The 24,519-nt window shown below is 41.6% G+C and overlaps 1 protein-coding gene across 2 annotated transcripts in view; it reads right to left on the reverse strand.

The window, feature by feature from the left end:
* SRPX (sushi repeat containing protein X-linked) overlaps positions 1-24,519 on the reverse strand; it is a 50,618-nt gene that overhangs the window by 19,934 nt on the left and 6,165 nt on the right. Inside the window, exon 2 of one of the 2 annotated variants that reach the window (XM_032992779.2) lies at positions 1,507-1,566. The exons of the other annotated variant lie outside the window; for it this stretch is intronic. Coding sequence (XP_032848670.2) covers positions 1,507-1,566 — 60 coding nt within the window. The remainder of the gene's footprint in view (positions 1-1,506; positions 1,567-24,519) is intronic. 2 annotated transcript variants of the gene reach the window in all.

Raw genomic sequence — 24,519 nt, forward strand, 5'->3', positions numbered from 1 at the left:
ACCCAAATGCTGGACTGCACATATAAGGAGAAGCTCTGAACGTGGCCACTCAGCCCATTTTTCCCTGCCTTGTCTTTTTCTACCCCCTTCCCCCCAGTATCAACTGAAGTAAGTATGCTAATGAAGAGTGAGCCTTTTCTACTCCAATGCTTTATACTCTTAGATTCACATTGTCTGATCTTCAACATTTGGCAGTAATGCTTCCAAACTCAGGGCAGTTTTTAATATGTGTGTGAATGAGTCATTATGTTTCACTTACCCTGGTGACATTTTGGCTGACACAAGCATAAACCATTTTGGATCACCATATAAAAGCAATTAATACAGAATCCGCATTTTAACTACTTGCCTGCCCTGGCACGATTGGCATTGATTTATCTTCATAATCTCTGGCATGGTTTTTCTATGTGTCTGCAAAGGTTACATTTTAAAAGGCAAAGAAAAATGAGTTTACCTAAATAAAGCTTTAGAGAAATATTTCTGCATGTGTTTGAAAGCAAAATTTTATACTCAAGTGTTTTGCTGGGAGGAACATAAGGCATTTATGAAAACAGTAACACAGCATCTGTGCTTTCCTCTTTGTTCTTCATAAATGTCTGAATTACTTTATGACTTACCTCTTACAATGCCCATTGATTCTTTGCAGAGAATCAATAATATACAGCAAGTCACCAATGCCCAATATTTTAAAGTAATTAAAATTATTACCTTACAACTCTAGCATGTCCACAGATTAGTCTACTAAAAAGAAACACAGTTACCATTTAAAATGACAAATTGAACAGCTAAGTTTCTTTACTGTCTAGGAGTCTGAAGGCTTTTGGCAGAGGAGAGAAATATTGAGACAGAGGCAGACTTTTCAAGAAAATGGACACAGAAAATTGAAGATTTACTGGTAGTGGCAAAAAACTTCTTAATCTCGCTGAATGTCAAAATCTTCTAGAATAGGAAAGAAATCTGTATTTGATTTATAAACATGCTAGTCTGTTCACTCATTCATCTAGCTACATAATTTGGCTTTGGAATGTATATGTTCATTTGTTAAACATACTTCACTTGGCATTTCAGGTAGCAGGTTAACCTGAAATGCAAAAAAATTTATGGAAAAAAAAGTAATGAAAATCAAGTTCTCTTGCATGTATTTCTATACATTACCATCAGCAGGTGCAAGTTTTGAGTCAGTTTATCATTGATGGTTTTGTTAGGATGTTATGAAGAAGAAAGAGAAGCTCTTCCTAGATTTTCATGATTTAACAACCTGATCTTCCAAGAGCAAAGGCAATGCAAAAGTTACTTATTCAGGTGCATAAAAGAGTGGTGATCAGTACTTGTTCTCCAATTTCCACTTGTTAACAAAAATTAGAAATTATATCTGGATCTAAAAATCCATGAGAAAAACCATGGAGCTGGATCACCAAGATTTTATAATCAAGGAAAAAAAAGAAAGAACAAGGCTTTCTCTCAGCAATCAACTGATCCTCTTTAGCACATAAGCAAAGCATTCACCTTTATATCTATTGCGTGCATACACATCTTCGTCATCTTCAAGGGGTGAGTATCCCGATCCTACAATACAAAATAGAGAAAAAACACTGCAGCAAGAAAGGAAATATAAATTAAGAATAAAAGAAAGCTTTGCAAAAAGACATGCAAGATTAGAATGCAATAATCTATGCATTGCCATCAGCACGGGCTTCTCTGAAGCTCAGATTCACATCAGACCCAGTTTATAGTGAATTTGGAAAGGGCAATTGATTTGATAATCAAGAGAAATAGTAAATCTCTCTCACTGCTCCTAGAGTAATGTTGTGCAATGCTATGTTGCACATGTCAAGTCACAGCTCCTGTTATGGAAAGCCCACCTACCATGAAGTTGATCTATTGAGTGGAGAGTAACAGAGTAGGTACAGGTAAAGGGGCACATCAAAGGTTTCACTATAAAGTGGTTCCACAGTGTCAGCGGCTGCTAACAGCTATCAGGCCAAACAGCAAAAGTAAAATGTGCATAACAAGAACAACTCTATTTTACAACCCGTATTATCTTCATACCAACAACAAAATATTGAGGTACATTACCTGCAAACACAGGTTACACACAAATCAAAAACACAGTTTGGTATCAAGTAGTCTTCTGGGGTTGTTCAAAATAGAGAGATAGTATAGTTCTGTACTTTTAAAAACCTGTGCAACAGTTAAAAGCTTAAAATAAGGGAAGAAACTGATTTATAAAAACCAGAAACCGTTTGGAGTACCACCAAGTGCTTCAAGTAATCCATCAATAAAACATGGCAGTCAGCAAGAAAGCCTCCAAATTATCCTTAAGCGACATCTATTTAAAATCAGCAGCTTCAGAGCATGCTAGTCTAAATTCTAGGTAAGTCTTCTTCAAGAAAAGGCTCGTACAAATTACCCCTCTGAGAAATCTTTCTAAAAACCTTGCATGCAGTAGGCAGGTATTGTGGAGGCTCAGTCCTATGCTACAGGAGCTTCTCACACATGGTATCTCAATTTACAGCTACGGAGATATTTCATCACCTATTTGTTGAGGTCTGAGACCATGGTCTGTACAAGCTGCTGCTTAAAGTTAGGCTAGATTAAATAATTCAGACATCTCAATAAACTACTAACTTCATGTGCAAAGCACACAAATTTTCTGTAGAAATCAAAGCCAAGAGACGTTAATGGCTAGGATGATTTAGCATAAGGATAAAAAAAGCTACCAAAACAACATCTGTCTCCCCCAAATTACTGTCAGCATCTGTCAACAGATTCCACTTCTTATAAAAAACAAAATAAACTGCCCAGGAACCAGTAAAACTTTACTTCTTACTCTACCAGCTTCAGGAAAACCTAGCCCATGTGTCTGCAGCTGCTCCATGGGAGTAGTCTTAGTGCATACGGTGCATCTAGAGAAGGGCAGTGCCCTCCACAGCATCAGCTGCAGCACTGCTCATGAGGGTTCGGACTGCCTGGAGATGAGACTCTGCATCTCCTGTGACCCTTCTCGCTGTGTTACTTGCGCATTGGGCACTAGCACCCAGGACCCACGGCCAGCCTGCAGCACTCAGCAGCTCCTTCTGGGAACCGCAGCGAAGTGGCAGATGCGTGCGCTCCACGTCAGACCAAAATCTTGAACCCATACTGCAGCTTTATGAACCATTTAGGCTCCTGCATATGAAAAATCAAGAGAGTTCTGTTCACATGTACCATAAAAGTAGCAAAATCCCACAATTCACCTTGGGCCCAATTCAAAGCTTATTGTTACCTCTGGGATCCTTCCACCAATTTTTAGAAGGCTTTGAACTGGGACCCAATGAAGTGAACTTCTGAGCAGCTTCTCCCCTGAAATTGAGGGCTTTATATATAGCACAGGCTTCCTATCACTTAGAAGCCATTTCTCTGGATTTTTTCTATTTTATTTATATTTTTGTGGTTGAATTTTTGATGCCTAGTTACTGACATCTGAGAAACTTCTCAACATAAAAACATTAAACTTTGTCGCACTTGAAGTCTGATTGTATAACATGAAGAGCAAGCTGTGATCCCTGAGGGCTTCATGAAGACCTTGGTATGTAAATGAACACCTCTCTAAGCATCAATTATTGTCAGACATTGGGATACCCTTACCTAACTACTCAGTTTGTGGGTTACAGAACTGTTATCTCAGTGTTATCACTCTTAATTGTCCAAATTTTAGTGTGCATCGACTTAATTTTAAATTGGTAAATGTTAGAGCTATGTGAACTCTTATGTATTTCCCATTCCTTAGACAATAAGTAAAAGCTTTTGAAAGACTTCTAACAAAAATTGGCCTTAAGGAGTTATTCAATAGTCTTGCCCTGAAATGAAGCTCTGTTCATGGAGTTTGATATCTCCCATTTCCAGCTCATTTTCTAGCTTGAAATGAGAAGCCAGTTGGGTTTCTTTCCTAACAAGCAGTGTCTTTTTAGTGTTAATAACCACAACAGGCCTGGCTCTGGAAACCATGGGAGAGGTCAATGCTGCGGTATCCTGTGAGGATCTCGCTCCCACTTCCCTGCCGCCTCTTCTCGCAGAGCACCCACCGGCCGATGCCGGGCCTCAGTGGGGTACCAAGGGCAGTTTGGGCATCGCCCAGTGGCCTGGGGCCACGCCAGGGAGAACCGACCTAATCCAGAGGGCTGTCCCTGAAGATCCAGGCTGGCTGTGGGAGGACATATCTACACCAGCCTGCCACTGTCCCAGACGCTGCAGCACCACCCCACCCAGAGGTGCTGGATTTTCTCCTGTCTCTGCACGCCCTTCTTCATGCATGCCTGGACCTGGCCCTCTCCACTACCTCTCTCCATATGCACCCACCCACATGGCTCTGACAGACCTGTCCTTACCGCATCTGGTACGCACAGCCGCGCTACGCAGCGGCCCACCAGCAAAGCTGTCCCACTCGCAAATGGCTTCTGTCCCGGCAGCCATGAGGCCTCACCTGGTGCCTCATTCCCCACTGGTGCCACCACGAGCAGTCCTGAGCAAACTGCCATTTCATCTTCATTTTCTCAGCCACAAAACAAAGTATTCCTGCTTCACACATGTTCAAAATTAGCTACGAAGCCACGTAAGGACAAAGCATTGTTCTGCACTGGAAGTGCTAAAATTATCACAGTACAAAAACTGGAGGAAGAAACATTTGAGGAAGAATGACAAGAACAACAAGACGCTTTACAGATGTCCCACATCACAGTTCAGGGTATAGCAGGTTCCTGCAAAAAACAGCTGTGAATTTTGTTCTGGCAGACAATAAGCAAAACACATGAATTAACACTTTAAGATTAATCTATTACGAGATTAATCTATGGTCTTAGACGATTCTGTTTATGCTAGGAAAAAAAGATTTCTTCATTCACAAAAATCACATTTTTATAACCAGGGGATGCACAGGAAAGCTTTCTCTTTGCATACGTTTTATTAGGGCATAGAGTTTTAATGAAACTACACTCAACCTAGTCGAAAACGTATCAGTGGCTGTCACCATGAACTCAATAGATTGTGCTGAATGAGTAAATCCAGGGATACAACTACCAGATGTGGCAGGAGGAGCTATGACAGTAAGGTGGCAAGCCTTCTGAGGAAGTAAAAATCCTTGTACAAGAAGAATTCATTATGAAGAGAACACATTTACTTCTACTGTTCAAACTTGCAAGCTAATGGGACACTCAGACACACAACAATTACCCATTTGCGCAAAACCTAAATCAGACTATTTCAGGATCAGTTTTACTTGTGATTTGTGGTTTCCAGATCCACTCCAAGTGTCCCGATGCCAGCCTTCAAACCAATTTTCATTCAGTAAAACATTTAAGTATCTCCCAGAGTGGTCTCACCAGCCTCAAGGAGACCACTTGTTTAACCCTAAACCCACTCAAAATTGATTACATATGTTTATAATCAATATCAAGCATCTGAAGAAGTACTCCACTGCTTTAGTACCAGAATCTACACCCAGTGGAGGCTGCTATTCTCAGTTTTCAAGATGGCTCCATTTTGACACTTACAGCCCAGCATTTGGTCTCCTGGCCAGGGGCCTTGGTCAGCTGAAAAAGAAAGGGATGGAAGCGGAGCGTATAAGCATAGAGCTCATGAATGAGCACAAATTACAATGACACATTCATATTTGCACACAATACAAGATAGATACATTAAATACAAAACAGGTATTGAGCAAGACACTTCCTATATTTCTAGGATCTGATCATCCTGCCCTTTGCCTGTTAATAAGTCTGCAAAAGCTTTAAGAGGAGAGTACTTCAGCTGCTACACAAGAGCAACAATCAATTTGTCAGTACTTGCTGAGACAGAGAAGGAAGAGAAATGCTACCATGTTGCAGAGGAAGTTTTAAGAGGATTTCTGCTGTCTCTCAGTTTTGCTCAAAACATGACTTTCTTAAGTACATTACTCCTTTATGCACCGCAAATCCCTGAACAGATAGAAGGGCACTATTTGAGACAACAAGATCCCAAACTTCACCACACTTGTCAGGCACACCAATTCAGGCCACGGCAGGCAAAATCTCTCTAACCGGTAGGTAACCTCCACAAAAAAACCTTTCAGGTATTACATGGTATTAACCTTTAACTGGAGAACAACCTTTCCATTTTGCCTTTCTACATCAAAGGTCTCCAGAACTGGAAGGGCTATCAATAATTGCTTAGTCATCTTGAGCCTACAAACAACAAAAAATTTTACATGTTCTCCAACCTGAAACCAAGCATTTTCACCCGTAGAATCATAGAATACCAGGTTGGATGGGACTTCAAGGATCATCTGCTCCAACCTTTCTTAGCAAAGGCACAATCTAGACAAGATGGCCCAGCACCCTGTCTGGCTGAAACTTAAGTGTGTCCAATGTTGGAGAATCCACCACTTCCCTGGGGAGATTATTCCAGTGGGTGATTGCTTGCATTGTGAAAAATTTTCCTCTTGTGTCCAACGGGAGTCTCCTCAGGAGTAACTTGTACTCATTACCCCTTGTCTTCTCTATGTAATTCCTTTTAAAAAAGGAGTCTCCATCTTCTTTGTAGCCATCCTTCAAATACTGGAACATGGTGACAGGGTCTCCTGTAAGCTGCCTTTTCTCAAGTCTGAACAAACATAGTTCTCTCAGCCTTTCCACATACAACAGGCTTCCCAGGCCTTTGATTATCTTTGTGGCCTTTCTCTGGACCCTCTCCAACCTTTCCACATCTTTATTGTATAGCTGGCATCAAAACTGAACACAGTATCCCAGGTGTGGCCTGACAAGTGCTGAATAGAGTGGGATGATGACGACTTCTTTATCTCTGCTGGTGATGCCCATGTTGATGCAGCCCAGCATCCTGCTGGCTTCCCTCGCCACTGCAGCTGTTCACTCATATTGAGCTGCTTGTCCACCAGGACCCTCCAGGTCCCTTCCCACAGAGCTGCTCCCCACCCAGGTAGATCGCAGTCTGTGCTGCACTCCTTCATTATGTTTTCCCAGGTGCAAGGCCTAACACTTGTCCTTGTTGAACTTTGTAAGATTCTCGTGAGCCCCCCTCTTCCAGCCTATCCAGGTCTTCCTGCAGGGTGGCTCTCCCTTCTCAGGTGTCCCCTTCCCCGCTCAGTTTGGTATCATCAGCAAACTTCATCAGAGTACACTTGATCCCATCATCCAGATCACTTATGAAGATATTAAACAGGATTAGGCCCAATATCGATCCCTGGGAGACCCCGCTTGTGACAGGTTCCCAGTTTGAATAAGGGCTATTTCCCACCACCCTGTGGGTGCGGCCTGTCAGCCCGTTCCCCACCCACCACTAGTCCAGATCCTAACACATCAGTTTCCCTAGAAGGAGGCTGTGGGTAACCACATCAAAAGCCTTGGAAAAATCCACATAGACAATGTCCACTGCTCACCTCACATCAACCCAGCAGGTTACTTTGTTGTAGAAGGTGATCAGGTTTGCCAAGCACGACTTTCCCTGGTGAATCCATGTTGGCTTTTCCCAATCACATGCTTCATTTGAATTGTGATAGCCCCCAGGAGGATTCATTCCACAACTGTCCCAGGGATTGCAGTAAAACTGATGGGCCTATGAATTCCTGGATCCTCCTTTAAGCCCTTCTTGTAGATGGGGGTGACATTAGCCTTCTTTCAGACTTCTGGGATGTCTCCCAATCACCGCGACTTCTCAAAGATTATAGGGATTATTATCTCACTGGCTCTTTTAATTTGGACAAGCAGCAGCAAGGGAAGGTTTCAAATAATAATAAAAATGCACGAAAGAAAAATCAATACCAGTAGAAGGCTTAAAGATTTATTTAAAAAGAAGTTAAAATGAAAAACAAAGTACCAGTAAGAGAGAATCATAACATTAAAGCCTGCAACTGCTCATAAACCTTAGCAGAATTATTCATTGTAAGATCTTCACCAAAATTGTTGGGATTACCTGCATGGATAAAGGGAATGAGAACTCTGGTGCTCCACTGTTTGATGCCACTGATTATGAGTGATTTCACCTGGGCAAATTTAGGGTCACACATACAAGACTCCTCTCCCCATTGCAAAGGGTCACCTGTGTAGTCTGCTGGCAGAATCAGGACACAAGAACATGCCAAGGCAAGCACTGCATACACAGGTGAGTCCATGAACAACACTTAACATGCTGTTGTGCTATAAATCCTTTATAATTGGGAAAAAGAAGGAAAGTGGGCTATAAGAGGCAGAATAGCTATGCAAACTTGTTTTTCCTGGGACGGACATAGCAATTTCTCAACTTTGAGTTGGAGCAACTGAAAATAAGCTAAAGAAAGCAACAGTATAGTTCATGAAACCTACCGGAAACCTTTTACAGTTTACTGTTCTGAGACGGAACAAGTTCAGGCACTGAAGTACAAGAGGCTACAGCACTTAGGCTGGAATAAGGGCTTTTTTCTGAACAGCGGTGCTCTCCTTCCTAGTCTAGCACCAGACAGACTAAAGAGTTTCATATATACTGTATTTACAGTCCTGCAGAATACATTATAAAAGCTCACATTTTTTAGGTGATACTATTTTGTCAATTTATGCCACTGAGTTTCCTAAGCCTTTTTTTTTTTTTTTTTCCCTTCCTTTCTCAGGCTCTTTTGCTCAGGGTTTATAATGACTACTTAAAATTGAGGTACATACTGTAAAAATCATCAGCAAAAGTCAATATTCCAGTTTATGCTCTACTGAAGCTTGAAGGCTTAAATATAGCACCAATTTGGTCAACAGTCAGCTGAATATGAGCCAGCAGTGTGCCCAGGTAGCCAAGAAGGCCAACAGCATCCTGGCTTGTGTCAGAACTAGTGTGACCAGCAGGACTAGGGAAGTGATTGTCCCCCTGTACTCGGCACTGGTGAGGCTGCACCTCGAATACTGTTCAGTTTTGGGCCTCTCTCTACAAAAAAGACAGTGAAGTGCTGGAGCATGTCCAGAGAAGGGCAGTCTGGAGCACAAGTCTTGTGAGGAGTGGCTGAGGGAACTGGGGTTGTTTAGCCTGGAGAAAAGGAGGCTGAGGGGAGATCTATCACTCTCTACAGCTACCTGAAAGGAGGTTGTAGCGAGGTGGCTGTCGGTCTCTTCTCCCAAGTAACAAGCAACAGGATGAGAAGAAATGGCCTCCAGTTGCACCAGGGGAGATTTAGATCCTTCACCAAAAGGGTTGTCAAGCATTGGAACAGGCTGCCCAGGGAAGTGGTTGAGTTGCCATTCTTGGGAGTATTTAAAAGACATGTAAACGTGCTGCTTAGATACATGGCTTAGTGGTGGGCTCGGCCGTGCTAGTTTAATGGCTGGACTCCATGATCTTAAGGGTATTTTTCAACCTAAAACATTCTGTGATTCCATGACTTTACTCAAATATGTGTTTCAGAAATGGAGAACAGAAAAAAAACAGCCTTAAGAATACAGTGGCAATTTCCAATTTCAGCTGCATGGCAAATTTCACAGAATAACCAAAAGGAAAACGAAGTGAAAAAAACCAAACCAAACCAAAAACCAGTTGTAATGACACTGTGTGTTGCACACAGGGAAGCAATATATGTTAAATGAGCTTAGATGAAATCTTCTCTGGTCTGTAGGAACGCACTACTCTTGATACTGGGAGGAAAGGAAAGTCTTATTCCACACGCGATCTATCCTTCAAAAAGAGAAGAGCACTTTGGAATTCCTTCCATATTCAAACAGCTGATCAGTTTAAGAATGTCTAAGAAGAGGATGACCAGTTTTCACCAATAAGTCTGTAACATCTGGATTTAGTTCCTCCAGTGTTTTGCCTTGGAGTTTTACATTCCACAGTACCTGAAGCCATATGAAACATATGAACTTAAAAACTTAGCTTTATGTGCAGCAGACTGCAGAGTTTCTTGCAATATGGCAAGGCTAGGTCACACTAAGACCTCAGAAGACTGTAAGATGTACATGAAGTGGCAGAAAAGGCACCAAAATTGGTCATGACCTTCCCATTAGAGGGCTCTACTTTGTGTGTAAAAATACTTGCACTCATTTTATGATGGTAGTAAAAATGGAAAGCCAGGTTCTTCATCTCATTCTTTACCAGTTTAACATTATGCCCCAGTTCTGCCAAGCCCATGCATAAATGGCATTAGCTTCACTGGGATTTCAGTATTTCTTGAAAAACTCCCTGCACACTCTGGTGTTTTGTTGCATCTGGTCTATAACGCTTTAAAAAAAAAACAAAAAACAAAAAACAAAAACCAAAAACCAAAAAACAAAAACCAAAACCAAAAAAACAGAAGTAAGATTTATTTTGTTACAGAAATCAAAGCAGAACAAATAGCAGAGGAAGGGTCAGCCAAATCAATTAATAAACAGCCAGAGATACTAATTCGCCTTGAATCTTCCTACAGGCGGGTTGATACAGAAACGCAACTGTTATTAATGAACGCGTTTAAATGTAGAGAATCTAATGGCAACTGCTCATGTTAAGCAGTCTTCAACATGCACAGTAACTCAAAAGGTATCATCTGCCCTCTTCTTTCCTCAAAGGATGCTCCCACTGGCCACACCACTGTTCAGACTCCTGCTTGACTCAATCAGTAGTCCCAACTGTCGTTGTAATTCACGGGAAAGCAAGTTAAACCACAGAAACCTGACAATCTTGTATTCAGCAAGAGTTGTTGTGAACTGATAAACAGAGGATATCAAGACAGTCATGGCATGTTCCTGAATCCAAACACAGCTCACTCATCCACACCAAGTTAATAATCCTATGTGCAGTTTAGTAGCCCAGATGATTAACTTCCAGGGATATTTAGAAATTTCCCTGCCTGTACTTATGGAAATACCCACAATAGCACATATTTGAGCTTCCATGCACACCCACAAGATCCACACCACTGTTGTGCTTTTATTCCTCACAGGTGTAAGGTCTTTCAAGCACAGAAAGTAATCCCATACCAAGAAGATCCCCTCAGGGCTATACACAGATTAATTCACTGTGTCTCTGTATTGATTAAGATGCAAACACCATGTTTTAAAGCACAGGTTTTGACTTGCTTCAAGAGAGATCCTTCATACAAGATTCCATCAAAGACCAGTTCTTTCAAAGTTGTCATAATGAAAGCACAACTGAAATGCAGAACAGAAAGCTTCAGAATTAGCAAGTTCAAAAGAGGTCAGAGATGTCTGGAGTTTGCATGCCAACAGTAGCTTATGCTTTGTGAAATAAAACCATCCAATTACACAGAAATCACGAATCTGACTAGGAAAATGCAGGCACAAGTTCTCCCAAAAGATAATCTCTTCCCTCCTCCCTGTGACCCAATGTGACTATGAAAAACCTCTGCAGTTGACACCAAGCCATGAAGGTGTTTCAAAACAGATTAATTACACATGTTGAGAAAACTATTGCTTACATAGAAGTCAGCTAACAAAATAAAACTAATTTCAAGTGCTTGCAAATACTGTGCGACAAAGAAAACACTACTGGCACAAGGTGTCTCGTTCATTTCAATGAAGTCACATATCCAGAAGTACGCAACCATGCCCATGCAGCTTATTCTCACAAAAGTCAGTGGTGGGATGGAAACTGCATGGACAAAGAAGTCAACGTTAGTCCAGAAAAACTCTGTAAAGTACAATTCAACTCTGCTTCTTTTTATATACATATGTAGATATCTTAGATACAGCAAATCCAAAGCAAAACACTTTCCACTGCTGATTTTGGTTTATTTTTCACTCTGCATACTGGCAATAAAAGTGGAAGTTGTTCAAGTGGCTCTGACTCAACCCAGGCAGAAGTCCTGTAACACAGCAACAGTCAAGGGAAAAGCTGACAGACTTAACGAGAGGCTACAAAAAACCTTTGCCAACAATGCATATGGTCCAGGAACCTTAGTGCAGTCATAGGCTGCTTGCTCCCAGGTATCTTGCTCCATTGCAAATACATTTGCTTTTACTATAATTGTGTGTTTAGTATTAGGATGAGTGATGTATTCAAATACTGCTTGCAGTATACACACATAAAACGACCAAAGGCCTTGGGTAACTGCTTTTAAATACTATCACTTGAAACTGTAAAAAAAATAATATCCTTAATGAAAATTATGTCCTTACATTCAATGAAAACAGATGAGGCATTTCCAGAATCCTAATTCTGGAAATTCAGGTTTGCTCTGGATTGCTCTTGTGATGTGACATTTTGTGTGATTCAATGGGAAGTGAGGATTTCATCAACTTTTGCTTATAACGCAATTTCAGAGTTGTAAAATACATATACATATATGTAGCTGGTTTTCAACAGAAAATTCATTTAAAGAAAATCTAGACAAAAATGGATGAAAGGCCTTTGCTATTAAAATACAGTGTTGATTTCTGTGGAAAAAAAAAAAGCAGCTCAACTAGATAATGAAGATATACTTGGGAGCTGACATTGGTACATCTTCACGGGAAATATCAGTCATCTCCTGTGTTGTTCCTTATTTCCCACATAGATCACATTCCCTTGACTGCGGAGCAGTGCAATCCACGAGGTATCACAATGATTCATCAAGTAGATGGGCTACAGGGCTTAAGCTGGGAGCTTAGCTCAAAGTGAAAAATCTGAACATTGCATACATGAAGAGTGTTCTCATGAAATTCTGATTTTCGGCATGACCAATATTTTTTGTTTGGACTCATTGCCAAATCAAACATTTAAATAACTAGGTGTAGAGAAAGAAGTCAGCTTCTGTGATTTTTTTAAACTGGCAAGAGAAGGCCCAAGAGCATCTGGCCTTTCTTTTAAAGGGCTCCACCTGATAAGGATCTTGCAATAAACTGAAATCCAGCAAAACAAAATAAAAGCCCCAAAAGTCAGGCAAACAATGAAATCTCTGAATATTTGGAATGACAGCTACTTATGCCAGCAGGAGACCAACAGGGAAAAGGTTGGAGAAAAATGTTTCATTTGTTCAGGCCATGAGGAACTCAAAGTTTGATTTTTGCTTAAGGAACTCTTCAATAAATAATGCTAAAAAAAACCTACTGGCAGCATCTCTCCTTATGATCAGGAACAGTCACAGTACCACAGACTGTTACCAAATAAAGGACGAAAAGTGTTATCAACACTAAAATGTAAATTCTTTAATCAATAGGTTTAAGGAAGGTAAACAGACTGCATTACATCTACATAGAACACAGCTACCACAGCTGCATGCTGCATAATAACATATTTGCTATTCTGAGCACATACACAGCTAAGCCAGAGGTTAAGCATATCAGGAAAGCAAAGCCTTCATTATTTACAGCAGCTATGGGGTTGTGCATGGAAAATATAGGCAGCTGTTGATACAGAAGAATTTGCACTCTCTGCCTGATGAACTACAAGAGGCTCTGTAAAGGCTGTCCACATGTTGCTTGTGGTCTGGACATCTGTAAGCATTACTGGTTTCTTTGCTGCTCTCACACAGCATCGTCCACCACTAATACTTGTCTACAGCTAAACCCGGGCTCTGTCCCATCCTGTCAGACACCAGCTCATCTCAATTATTCACAGCATTGTCACTGGTCAAACAGACCACAACAGCCTAATCTCCCTCAGCATGAAGTTTCAGACAATTGAGGAAATTCCAGCTATTTTATAACCCTGCAGCACATCTCCAACCTGCCCTCTGCTTCCTAGGCTAGCTTCTCACAGCACTACTACTGCTGAGGTATGTTTGGCCCTTTTCTCCACAGTGGTTTAGCAGCCTGAGCTGAGAATTGCCCACCTGCACCCTGCTAGCAAGACCTCCTCCTCTGCCAGGGCTTTGGAGACTGCGTGATTCCCTATGAATATGTGTGACCAGTGCCCAGAGGCACTTTCCAAAGCTGCTTTGCTGATGGATCTTACTCGCACGTCCTAAAAATCAAACTGATGTGTGAATTTAGAGTCATGAGGAAATGATGGGCTGGCAGGGATCTTGAGAGCTTTCACCTCACTGAATGAAAGCAGCACAAGTCTGTCAACAGCATCGTTCAGCTGTGCGTACCTGGTCTCATCAGAATCTTCTAAAAGCTGGGATGGCTGGAGCCCTCCAGGAAAGCGGGTAAGCTGCGTACCAGTGAAGTCAACAGCCACCCTCACACAACAGCCACACTGACTAGTCCGTGTCCAGGCTACCTAAATGGGTGAAAGACTACCGCAGGCGTTGAGATGAAACCCTGTTCAGACGAACACTCTTTGATGCCACAGTGGTTTCCACCCCTGATGGCAGGGCACACCGACATCATGACAGCAGGTCCTGAGGACAAGCCCCTGCCTGTGGCACAAACCCTTCTAGCACAATGGGCTCTCACAGGCCATTGCTACCTCCCATGCTAAGCAGAAGCAATTGGGGTTTGTTTTTTCTTTTAGACTTTTCTCATGAAATTTATGAAATTCAGTTTATAACAAATCAAGCCTGAATTACACATAAAGCCCTACATAAACACAATGTTTCACAGGTTTCTTCAATGAGGAAAGGATGAGATGGCAGGGTACACTGTGGGCAGGCGCACTATTAGATGCACTAGAAGGCTGCAAGATGGAAAAGCAAACTGGGACTCTAAAGAGGCAAAAAATTGCTACCACTTATAGATGAAATTGTTGTCTTTTAAGATCCAGAGAAATAATTCCTGTGAAGATACTTGATATGCTTTTCTTTCTTTATATTAAGATATTATAGGGCCTCTAGTGTAGGCTTACATTTTAGGAACAGATTGAAAAGGCAGAAAAACAGGAGGCTACCTATAGAAGGCCAATAAGGGACTGAAAAGAGGTATTACTGGTAACTAAAGAGGTAGAACTACTAGTAACCGGTTAAGTAAAGAACATTTAAGCTGAAAGTCTCCTTAATGACAAGCTGCAGTGGACTTTGGGCTAACTTTTCAAAAAAAGAGACTGAAAACCAATCCTGATCTACTCTGAATTAGTGACAGATGGAAGAAGTCTTTTTTTTCTTTTTTTTTTTTTTAAATGCTGACACTGGAAACAGGCACATCTACGTACCTAACTTTTAATACTACAGCACAAGATACACAACTCTTCTCTTTATCCGTGAGTCACGTGTTATTTCTGAATCTGCCATCTAAAAAATATTTTTCAGATTTTATGAGGAAAAAAAATCTCAGCTTTAAGTATCAGACACTACACCAACACTTGAAAACTAGTATCAGGAGCTGCCTGTAATCCATAGGAAACTCTTCAATAAGTTCCTAGAAAACAGAAGGGGAGTGGAAAAATGTGAAGGCACTGACTGTGATTTCCTTTTGCTCTTTAGTAAGTGGAACCACGCGGTGTCAGAAGTGACACAGACCTACTGTAAACCCTTATGCTGGCAGCAAGCTCCCTTGAGGACTTCTACCCTGAGGACTTCCCTCCTGTGCAAGTTTTCTTTATCTTCTCTGCTTAAGTCACCACTTTTTTTTAAAAAAAAAAAAAGATCTTCTGCTGTGGCTCATTATCCTCAACTGGCTCAAGCAGAACTTCTCCCTAAGTTAGCTTCAGCTTGCCAGCCTGCATTTTCTCACTAGTTATTTTCTTATGAATAAATATGACTGCAGCCCAGGAGAAGTCTGCCACAGTATACTTCACATCTCACTTCCGTGTGAGCAGCTTCCTTTTAGAGAAACTAGAAGCGTAAACATCGGTTTACAAAGTCCCTGCTCTAGAAAATTTGTTATTTTATCTGACATCTGCACACACCCTGCAAACAGACGAAAGCATTAAGGGCTGTTGGAATTAATACTGGAGGTCCTTCTTTTGAAGAAAAACAGATATTTCTAAGGGCTCCAGGACTCTTCATGCTTTACTAGTGCTTTGCAAAGGCAGCATGAAGGAGAAAAAGCAGACATTACACTAGGGAGGGAGAGCAAAAGGAACAACTCAGAGCCACATAGGGCAGTCAGCAGATCAAAAACTGAGCAAAGATGACAGAAAAACAGGTGGAAATTTTAAAAAATAATAAAAAAAAAGAGGTGCAGAGCAACTGAAAATTTAATAGCAAACTAAGCAATTGAAGGAAGAAGTAAAAAACTGCCGTCAAGACTCAGGAGGTAGGAACTCTGAAGACCAGTATTAAAAATAGCTTCAAAACAAACAGTATTTAATAAGGAGGTCACAGTCAAAAATACAGAAGTTATAGAAACCAACTGATGAGAACTGGCTTGTTCATTTTGTTTAAAATAATAAATGTTAATCATATCCTAAGGTAGAGTCAGAAGTTCTTTTGGTACAGCCAGCATAAAATAATGTTGATTAGATTTTAAAGGAACATTTGAGATACTCCCTCCAAATCCTTGCTCATTTTTCATTAATACTAATGTCAGTGGCAGCTCCTAATTAGAAGGATATTCTCGAAGTTCTCACTTCTATCAAAAACAAGAGAGTAAACAAGTTTCCTTCTGAAAGAGTGGTTACCAAGGTCATTTGTAAGAATATTGGCTTAGATGTTCCAGTTTTACTAATGATACATGCATACCACGAAAGTATTACCAAAAAATATACTGATTGATGGCTTTTGATACAATAGACTTTGATCTTTTGGTGATTCTTTTAAATTATATATCTGCTGAAATTACATGATTTGTGAGACTCATTAGCTTTATATTAAAAAAAAAAGTATATAGCCATACTGCCAAACAATGCTTGGAAGCTTCAAATAACACAAACTAGAAAGTAAATGAGAAGAAATCAACATAAATTTCCTGTCTTTAGAACCCTAACTGCTGGTTTAAGGCAAAGAGAAACCTGGCAATACCAATATAATAACTTAAATGAAATTAATGACCCCAACATGCTGAATCCACATTTCCAGAATTACACCTTGCTCCTTCAGGAGAGGGAGAAGGGCGGTGAAAATCCACTGCCACTACCAGAAACAGCAGAGATTACTGGAGGACCTAAAATGGGACCCTAAAAGAAACCTTTTTGGAGAGAAGGGGAATGCATATGTGACCAACCTGTAGGTTTTTCAAAAGGTATGAGTTTGAAGACAGGATGGAAGCATGATTTTTCCCAGTCATTGCAGTAAATGCCATGAGCTTCTTCTCCCTTGGCAACCCCTCCCAGCTTCAGCAGAGCCTCCGCACCACACGGCCAGGCAGTGAAAGCAGAAACCAGAAGTACATCCCCAGCTAGTGCGGGGTGACAGCAACGGTGACCATGTGTGCCTACCTCCTTCCTCCTCTCGCCTGCACCATATCATGACCAAATATCCAGCAGGACACCTTTCCCTCCCCCCATCCTTCCCATCCGGCAAGGCCAAGAGCAGATACTGAGAGGGTGTGTCCAGTGCCACGGTCCTCAGCAAGAAGGATGATGCCCAGTCTCCTTCAGCTCCTGGAAATGCAGCGCCAGGTCCAGCCCCAGTCTCCCCGACATCAGGACGGGGCGTGCTGGGAAGCAGCAGGGCTAAGGAGGGAAATACAACATCGTGCTGTATTCGGTGCAGCTGCGTTACCTAAGGACAGACACGCTCTGGGTCCCTTCATTCGGGGGGCTGATACTTGGCATTGATGAGCAACATCTGGCAGGAATGACCAGCTCCAGCAAGCAAGCTGGCAAACAGCTTCAAATTACTGAGGTCACAGTTCACTTAATTAGGATATAATCCTTTAATAGCCAGTTCTATGCATTTGAGTTGTCCACAAGGCAGTTTAGTACTGAAAAACTGCTCACGTTTCATAAATGTCCTGAAGATGGCAACTAGAGGCTCTCAGAAAGAACAAGCCAAGCTCACAGGAGAGCAGTCATTTTTAAATAACCTATTTATGGATTTGTATTCTTGCCACACCAAGTTTCTTCTCAGTGTTAAAATATTATGCTACTGAAAGAAACTGAGGACATACTGCAAAGGTCAGTTGTTTTGTCTCAAAGACAGGATAGGGATGCCATTGCATTTCTCACTGTTTCCTCCTCAGAGAAGCATCAAAGTCTGAAAAACTCATGAGATTTCAGGGCTTGCCATTAAAGGCAGACTGGCAACCTGCAAGTGTCATACAGACCGGAGATACAGATGTAAAAAGGGAGCATTTCAAATACAGTGGTGGAGGAAAAAAAAAAAAAAATCCACACAAAAAGTATTAAACTAGTAATAATTCTCACAGAAAAAATAAACTATTGCCTGAATTGTTACTAAGAGTTAATACACTGTAAATAATGTGGAATTTAACCCAAAATCCAGCTGGAGGTCAAACATGTGAGACTTATCACTCCCCGTAATGCTCACACCAGCTCCAACCCTGCCAGCCTGTCGTCCATCGGGGCCCCTGGCTTGGCCTGGGAGCCTCCCTGTCCCTGCAGCGGGAGCTGCCCCCGTGCCAGCTCTGCTCGCTGCCCCCAGGCTGCTGGGGGAGCTCCCTGTCCCACTGCCAGCCCTCACAGCACCAGGACAGAACTAACCCTGAAGTCTTCTATGTAGAAATGAGAAATCTGAAAGCTATCCCCTCCTCCTCTTTTCTTTTTTAAATAATCAAAAAACATCAACTCCACAGTTTTCTATGTATGTCTACCAGGCACAATGTTTCACAGAAAAAAAAAAAAAAAAAAATCTCTTCAGCTGGAGAGACTGCACAGCTTTTAGAAAAAGGTTTAATGATTTGGACCACCCAGGCACAAACATAAAATCAAATGCTCGTGTTCTTTGATTTAGTGCTCTCACCTTCTACTTGCAAATCTGATCCTGTGTCATTAAAAATGGTGAAAGACTTCACATGGATTTCCACTGCAGATAGTCCAAGTAATAAGCAAAGGATCCACACACTTGCCTATCTATAAATATGTTTTTGAGTTTTGTTGATTTCTTTTCATGATTTAAAGTTTCCCTTCTTTCTTATGAAATTTTGCTATGATATGCAAAATTGGAAACATGCTGTGCAATCAGTTCCACAGTGCGGTGTGTCTTGTGTGCAAGACAATAAGCATTACTCCTCCACTCTTTATATAGCCCTGTACCGGCCTTTTTACATCAAAGAAAACGAGATGTTACATTTAGCACCAACTCCTGGCAGAAGGCAAGGGGTTACACAAGCTGTATATGGCAGCTATCCAGTCATCTGCCTCTCACCGCTCTGCCCCTCTGCGCGGACAGGCTTTTCAGCATCTCTTATTTGCAAAGATATTTGCAAAGGCACCAGTTCAACAGCAGCCTGAGACAAGTCAACATTTGCCAGTAAGAAATCAGGCCAAGGGCAACCTCCAACGAGATCAGACAATAAGCTCCCTGGGTCCAACTCCCTCACCCAGCCAGCTCTGAAAACAGAAATCGGTTTCTGGGAAAAAGCAGCTGTATTACAGGTCATTTCAACCATCTCTCACCAACTCGCTGCAGCAAGAAGCTGTTAGCAGGACCAGTCCATCAGCCAGATCCCCGATGTAAATCATGATCCAGCTTTCCGAAATTTTCAGGAGCTTGTTACGGGGCTGGAGCACTCTTATTGGAGGCAGTTGAAAACTAAAAGTCCAAAAGAGATATAACCCTGTATGAACTTGTAAGCTGCTGTGGATCATGCAGCCTGCCAAGCCTTCCTCCTCCCCTGCTCACACACACACACAGAGTATTTCACTGCGATGGCAGGGATTCCTCACAGCTCCTTCCACAGTGGAAACTAGAAGTGACTAAGTGACTAAGAATTAAATAGGACAGTTTTAAAAGAACCATTTGAACAAACATAATCCAAAACATAAATTGCTGCATCAGCTCTCACAAGGGCTTAGGAGGAGGGTGATGAGGAGAGCCTGCAGTTTGTTGAACAGTACTGGTACACGGGGCTTTCCAGTTGAAGTTTATTTAAATTGTGCAATAACTGATCTATGCAATCACAAGGTCTTATTTATGTCTTCCCTTTGCGCACTTCTGTTGCCATTTGTCAGTCCCAATTACCACAGTGTCTTCATCCAAGAGAGACTGAGAACATTCTGGACGACATGACTTAGTGTGAACTGGAACCCTGAGAGCCATCAGGCTCTATACCACAAAAACCATTACTAATATATTAATTTATTCTCATGTGTCATGTATTACAATATGAATTTTCCTGTTCCCTGCCCCGCCTCCTCATTGTCTTTGTGCAATACAAAATAGCTTTGTTAAAGGTAGAAAAGAGAGGCCAGGGTTGTGCTTTAGAGAGGACATTCACCCGCTGCAAATTAATCAAACCCCATTTTCATTGTGAGTGGCTTACAAATATGGAAATATTTTATAATTCAAACGGAGGACTTATTTTCAGTTCATACTGATCTGTTTTGGCAAACAGGTTTACTCTTCCAACAGGGAAGTTAGCTATAAATCAATCATATTATCTTTCTGATGAGTTACACATTGTCTCTTACTGCACACACAGTATATGTTTTTTTAATGTATGCTATAGCTAAAATGTCTTGGTAATTTTATAAGTATGATACATATTGAAGATTTCCCTAAAAACTGGCCGACAAAAATAATGCAAAGGATTATTCTGGATAAGAATAAAGCAAAAGGACTTACAGGGCTGCAGTGCACGTCTTGAGCTGTTACTGGTACCCAAGAGGTCTGAAATACCTTGGAGTCATCTAAAGGTACAGTTTATTATTCTTAGTTTTGACATTCAGTTGGAAGGAGGCACAGAATCCCCAATTGGTAGCAATTCTCTTAAAAACAGAGCCAAAAACCAATTCAGGTGTTCATATTTTCCAAAAGGATGACAAGTTGTCAGCCAGTTAACCACTGCAAACTTCTAGTGTGCTGGTGGAAAGGACAAAAAGGTATTGGGGATACACCAACAGCACTGCTGACATTTATACAAAACTTGCCTTCTGTTATTACAGAACTACTCAGGATTTGATGCATTTCACAGGAAATTTCCTTGAACTCAGAGTCAAATCAAGTTTACAGTTACTATTATCTCCCATTTCTCCCAGACACGTATTTCCTATCTCGTTATGATAAATGTCAAGTATCAATGAGAAACTCAAAATGCGGTTCCTGATACTTACCGAAATGGAGGCACAGCTGGAAGCTGTAACTGAAGCAGTAACAAGGGCAATGGAAAGACTAGCCAGAAGAGCACACAGGTATGTCCAGAACCATCACCAGGCACAGGTAACAGTTCTGTAACTAAACACACCCACACAATTGTACTTAACATGATGCACTGCACATGCAATAGCAATAACAGTACCTGCTCCTTATATGAAGGTGTTCAGTCAAAGCTCTCCAAACAAACTATATTACAAAGGGGATGGAGGCACAGGCTAATCAGCTGCCTAACGGCACAAAAAGAAATCAGTGGTACAGAGTTGAAGCAAACTACCAGTCAAATGCCTTCACAAAAAACACCTTCAGAAAGTCATCCCTTTTTTCCTTACTACAGCAATAAGAAAGGTACCTCTCTTTCAGCACAGGGCACTTGCATACATACCTTTCCCCAAACAGTAAAGGACGGGAAAGACCTTTTTATTATTTGTTGGGTTAGGTTTTTTATTTAAACATTTCACTGTCACTGCAACTCAGCACCAGGCATATTGTTTTTGGTATCTGCCTCTGGGCACCTCAGAACAGTGAACGTCTGCGAGCCAATGTGGTTTTAATCTTCAAGAACAGCTGTATAGAGGCATGTTAATTTTGGCCTGTTTTACTTATGAGTGACACAGTGTAACTAGAGAGCCACAACGGATGGATTAAAGACAGGCAGATCTGAATCAAGTAATTATTTTTAAATGTCTTGTCCTGAAGTTGACAATTCCGAAGAAAAGTGTAATTGGCACAGGCTTATAACTTAACTCTGAGGCAGGAGTCAGAAGCAGCGTCTCCCCCATCTGGCCAGTCTGTGTCAGGAAGCCTGACGAAAGACCTCAGAGGGACACCAGGATGGACCACGGGCCCTAGGAGGTCAAAACTCTCACGGTACGGCCTAAAAGGAGACAGGCTTTGCTAAGTGACTCATGATGCCTGGCCACACTGGTTAAGTGTAGGCTTTGGGTAAACCATACAGCATGACAAGGCACTGCTGGAGAAGACTGCATACATGACTACTTTTGAACTGTAATGCTATTCTTAGTGTATACATGTACAACACAACTCAATCCAGTACTCTAAACGGCAATGGCATTTCCTGAAAAGAATAAGGAGAGGGCGAGAAGTATGGAAGAATAAAATCAGATGTCTTCAATCACACCGCTCAAATTGTAAGAAAACCTGTCTACTCAGAGTTGTGACTGATTTTAAATTTTACACAACTGGAAAAAAAGGGGGTTTCCTTCTGTAACAAGGCCACAGCAATTTCAGAATCTTCAAAAAAACTTTCCTTATTACACAAACTTCTAAATAATCCAAATTGCATATGTGGAACATTCTCACACATGTATGTTTTTACCCACTGCAAGATCTGGAGCAAAAGATAGCAGTTACATAAAATGTATTGTTATATATTTTCCTGCAAAGCTGCAGAAATTTCTTCTGTGACTCCCCCGAAGGACACAGCTGCATGTCATAATTCAAAAACTACACAATTCAAAGATATATATCCACATATGTAGATATTTACTCACCACTTTCAAACAAATGAATGCAATCAAGAATTTTTATGATACTCATCTTGCATGTTTTGGTTGCAGGTTTTTTTCCCCTTCCCCCCTTGAAAATAGCTCATAATGACCCGTCTCTCAAGAGCAACCCAGAACATGCATCATTTCAAGCATTCTCATCTCTTTTTGAGCTCTGTGCAAAACTTGGTCTCTCAGAGTAGGTAGCCTAAACCCCATGGATATCATCTGTTCTCAGATGAAGACACAGTTTCATTGAATAAGCAAAAAGCGCTAAGTTATACAAACTGTGTCTGCTCAAACAGCAAAAAACCTTTGTCAAAAATTACCAGCTGCCCCCAGCTTGAGTTGCACAGGCTGGCAGAGGCTCAGTGCTCTGACACAGCTGGGGATGTTTCCCTCTCCCAGCCTGTAATTTGCCCTGCACACTGCCACGAGGGGAGAGCAGCTCTCCCAACTGCTGAGCTAACGCTTGACAGATGAAACCAGGGCAGTAAAGACCCACAGAAGGCCAGCTGAAAGACATAGCACCATCCAAAGCAATGACATGGGTTCCACCCTCAGTGCTTATTTCACACCAAATAGCACAAGAGAGTAAAGGAAGACATCCTGGATAAATTTATGAGCGCCATGTCTGCATTTGGCCTCGCCAGTGGCTTCCCTCTCCTGGGGGTTTTGCAGCAACTTGCCAGTAAGATCACATGTGGAACCACCACATTCCTCACACCCAGGGGCAACATGAGAAAGCTGGGCAGCCCGCCTCAAAGTCAAGAGCAAAGTTAAAAAATGCAAGCAAGACAGTAGGAAAGAGTTGAAAACTGCTGCCTGGTTGAGAGAAGAAGATACGTTTCCAGCAATGCAAAACAAGAATTAGAGCAGGTTTGGGAAAATGCCATTTTGGAAATCTCTCCTGTAGTGCAGACGTGCCCAGGAGCCCTGGCCAGGGCCCAGACCTGGGCCCTCCCGCATCAGCACCTGAACAAACAGGGATTGAGGTGAGGGATCCTGCCCAAGGTCTTACACGCCAGGAGTCAGGCAGCAGGGATGGGCAGGAGGAAGGCCAGAACAGCCAAGGAGAGAATATGGAAGTCCACCCTGATCAGCAGAAACAGATCACAGTTGTCTAATATTTTCTGGAAGGAAAGTGCAACTCCCAAAAGTAACCAGAAAAGAGATGCTGTTGAGAGGGATATGAAGGAACATGAAGTAGCTGCTTTTGCAAGTTAGCACCTGTTAAGTGCTAGAGAAGAAAGCACAAAAATAGCACGAAACATAAAAATCAGGAATTGGTGAGGCTAGGCTAGTCAGCAAAACCAGGGAACTGCAGCACAGCCAGTCCAGTAACTTCTGTTCAGGAAACAAGCAAGAACCCATGAGCAACATTTTCTCCTCAAATAAGCCTTTTAGCAGGAAAGTTTCATTTTAACAGTAGTCCAGCACCAAGGTATTTTGACAGACTCACTTCAGCATGCTGGTAGGAGGCTCTTAAAGCACTCCCACGCTAAACACGTTCTCCCTCCATCTTCATGGAACTGAAGAGGGGGATGTAATTTTAGACATTTCCCTCAGGAAAAATCCCTGCAGCTGCCAAGAAACACTAGTTGGATAATGGTGTCTAGGGGAAGGACTTCTTATCATACTGGTGCTGCACTTGAGAGAGCTTTACTCTCCATGTAACAACTCCTCCCACATTTCTGTGAGCTATGTACATGGCAAAGACACCATTTATTTCCTCAAGCACAACAAAATCTTGTCAAGACTGTTCAGGCAAACCAAAGGAAGATAGTGGCAAATCTGAGCTTCCTATGTGTATTAACTTGGGGAAATTTAATTTATTTCCATGAGTCTCAAGAAATACAAAAATCCTTTCCCTCTTCACGTAAAGATATGCCAAATGACAAGTTGAAGTGGTTTCAAACTCAGAGCTCTTAAGTGGCTATTTCAAGTTACAGGAAAGATCAGAATAGTTAAACTTAAAACCTCTAATTTGGAGCTGCTTTCAAGGTACTGAAGCATAAATTT

This window comes from Tyto alba, unplaced genomic scaffold, assembly GCF_018691265.1.
Source record: "Tyto alba isolate M040663 unplaced genomic scaffold, T.alba_DEE_v4.0 Super-Scaffold_14, whole genome shotgun sequence".
NCBI lineage: Eukaryota > Metazoa > Chordata > Aves > Strigiformes > Tytonidae > Tyto > Tyto alba.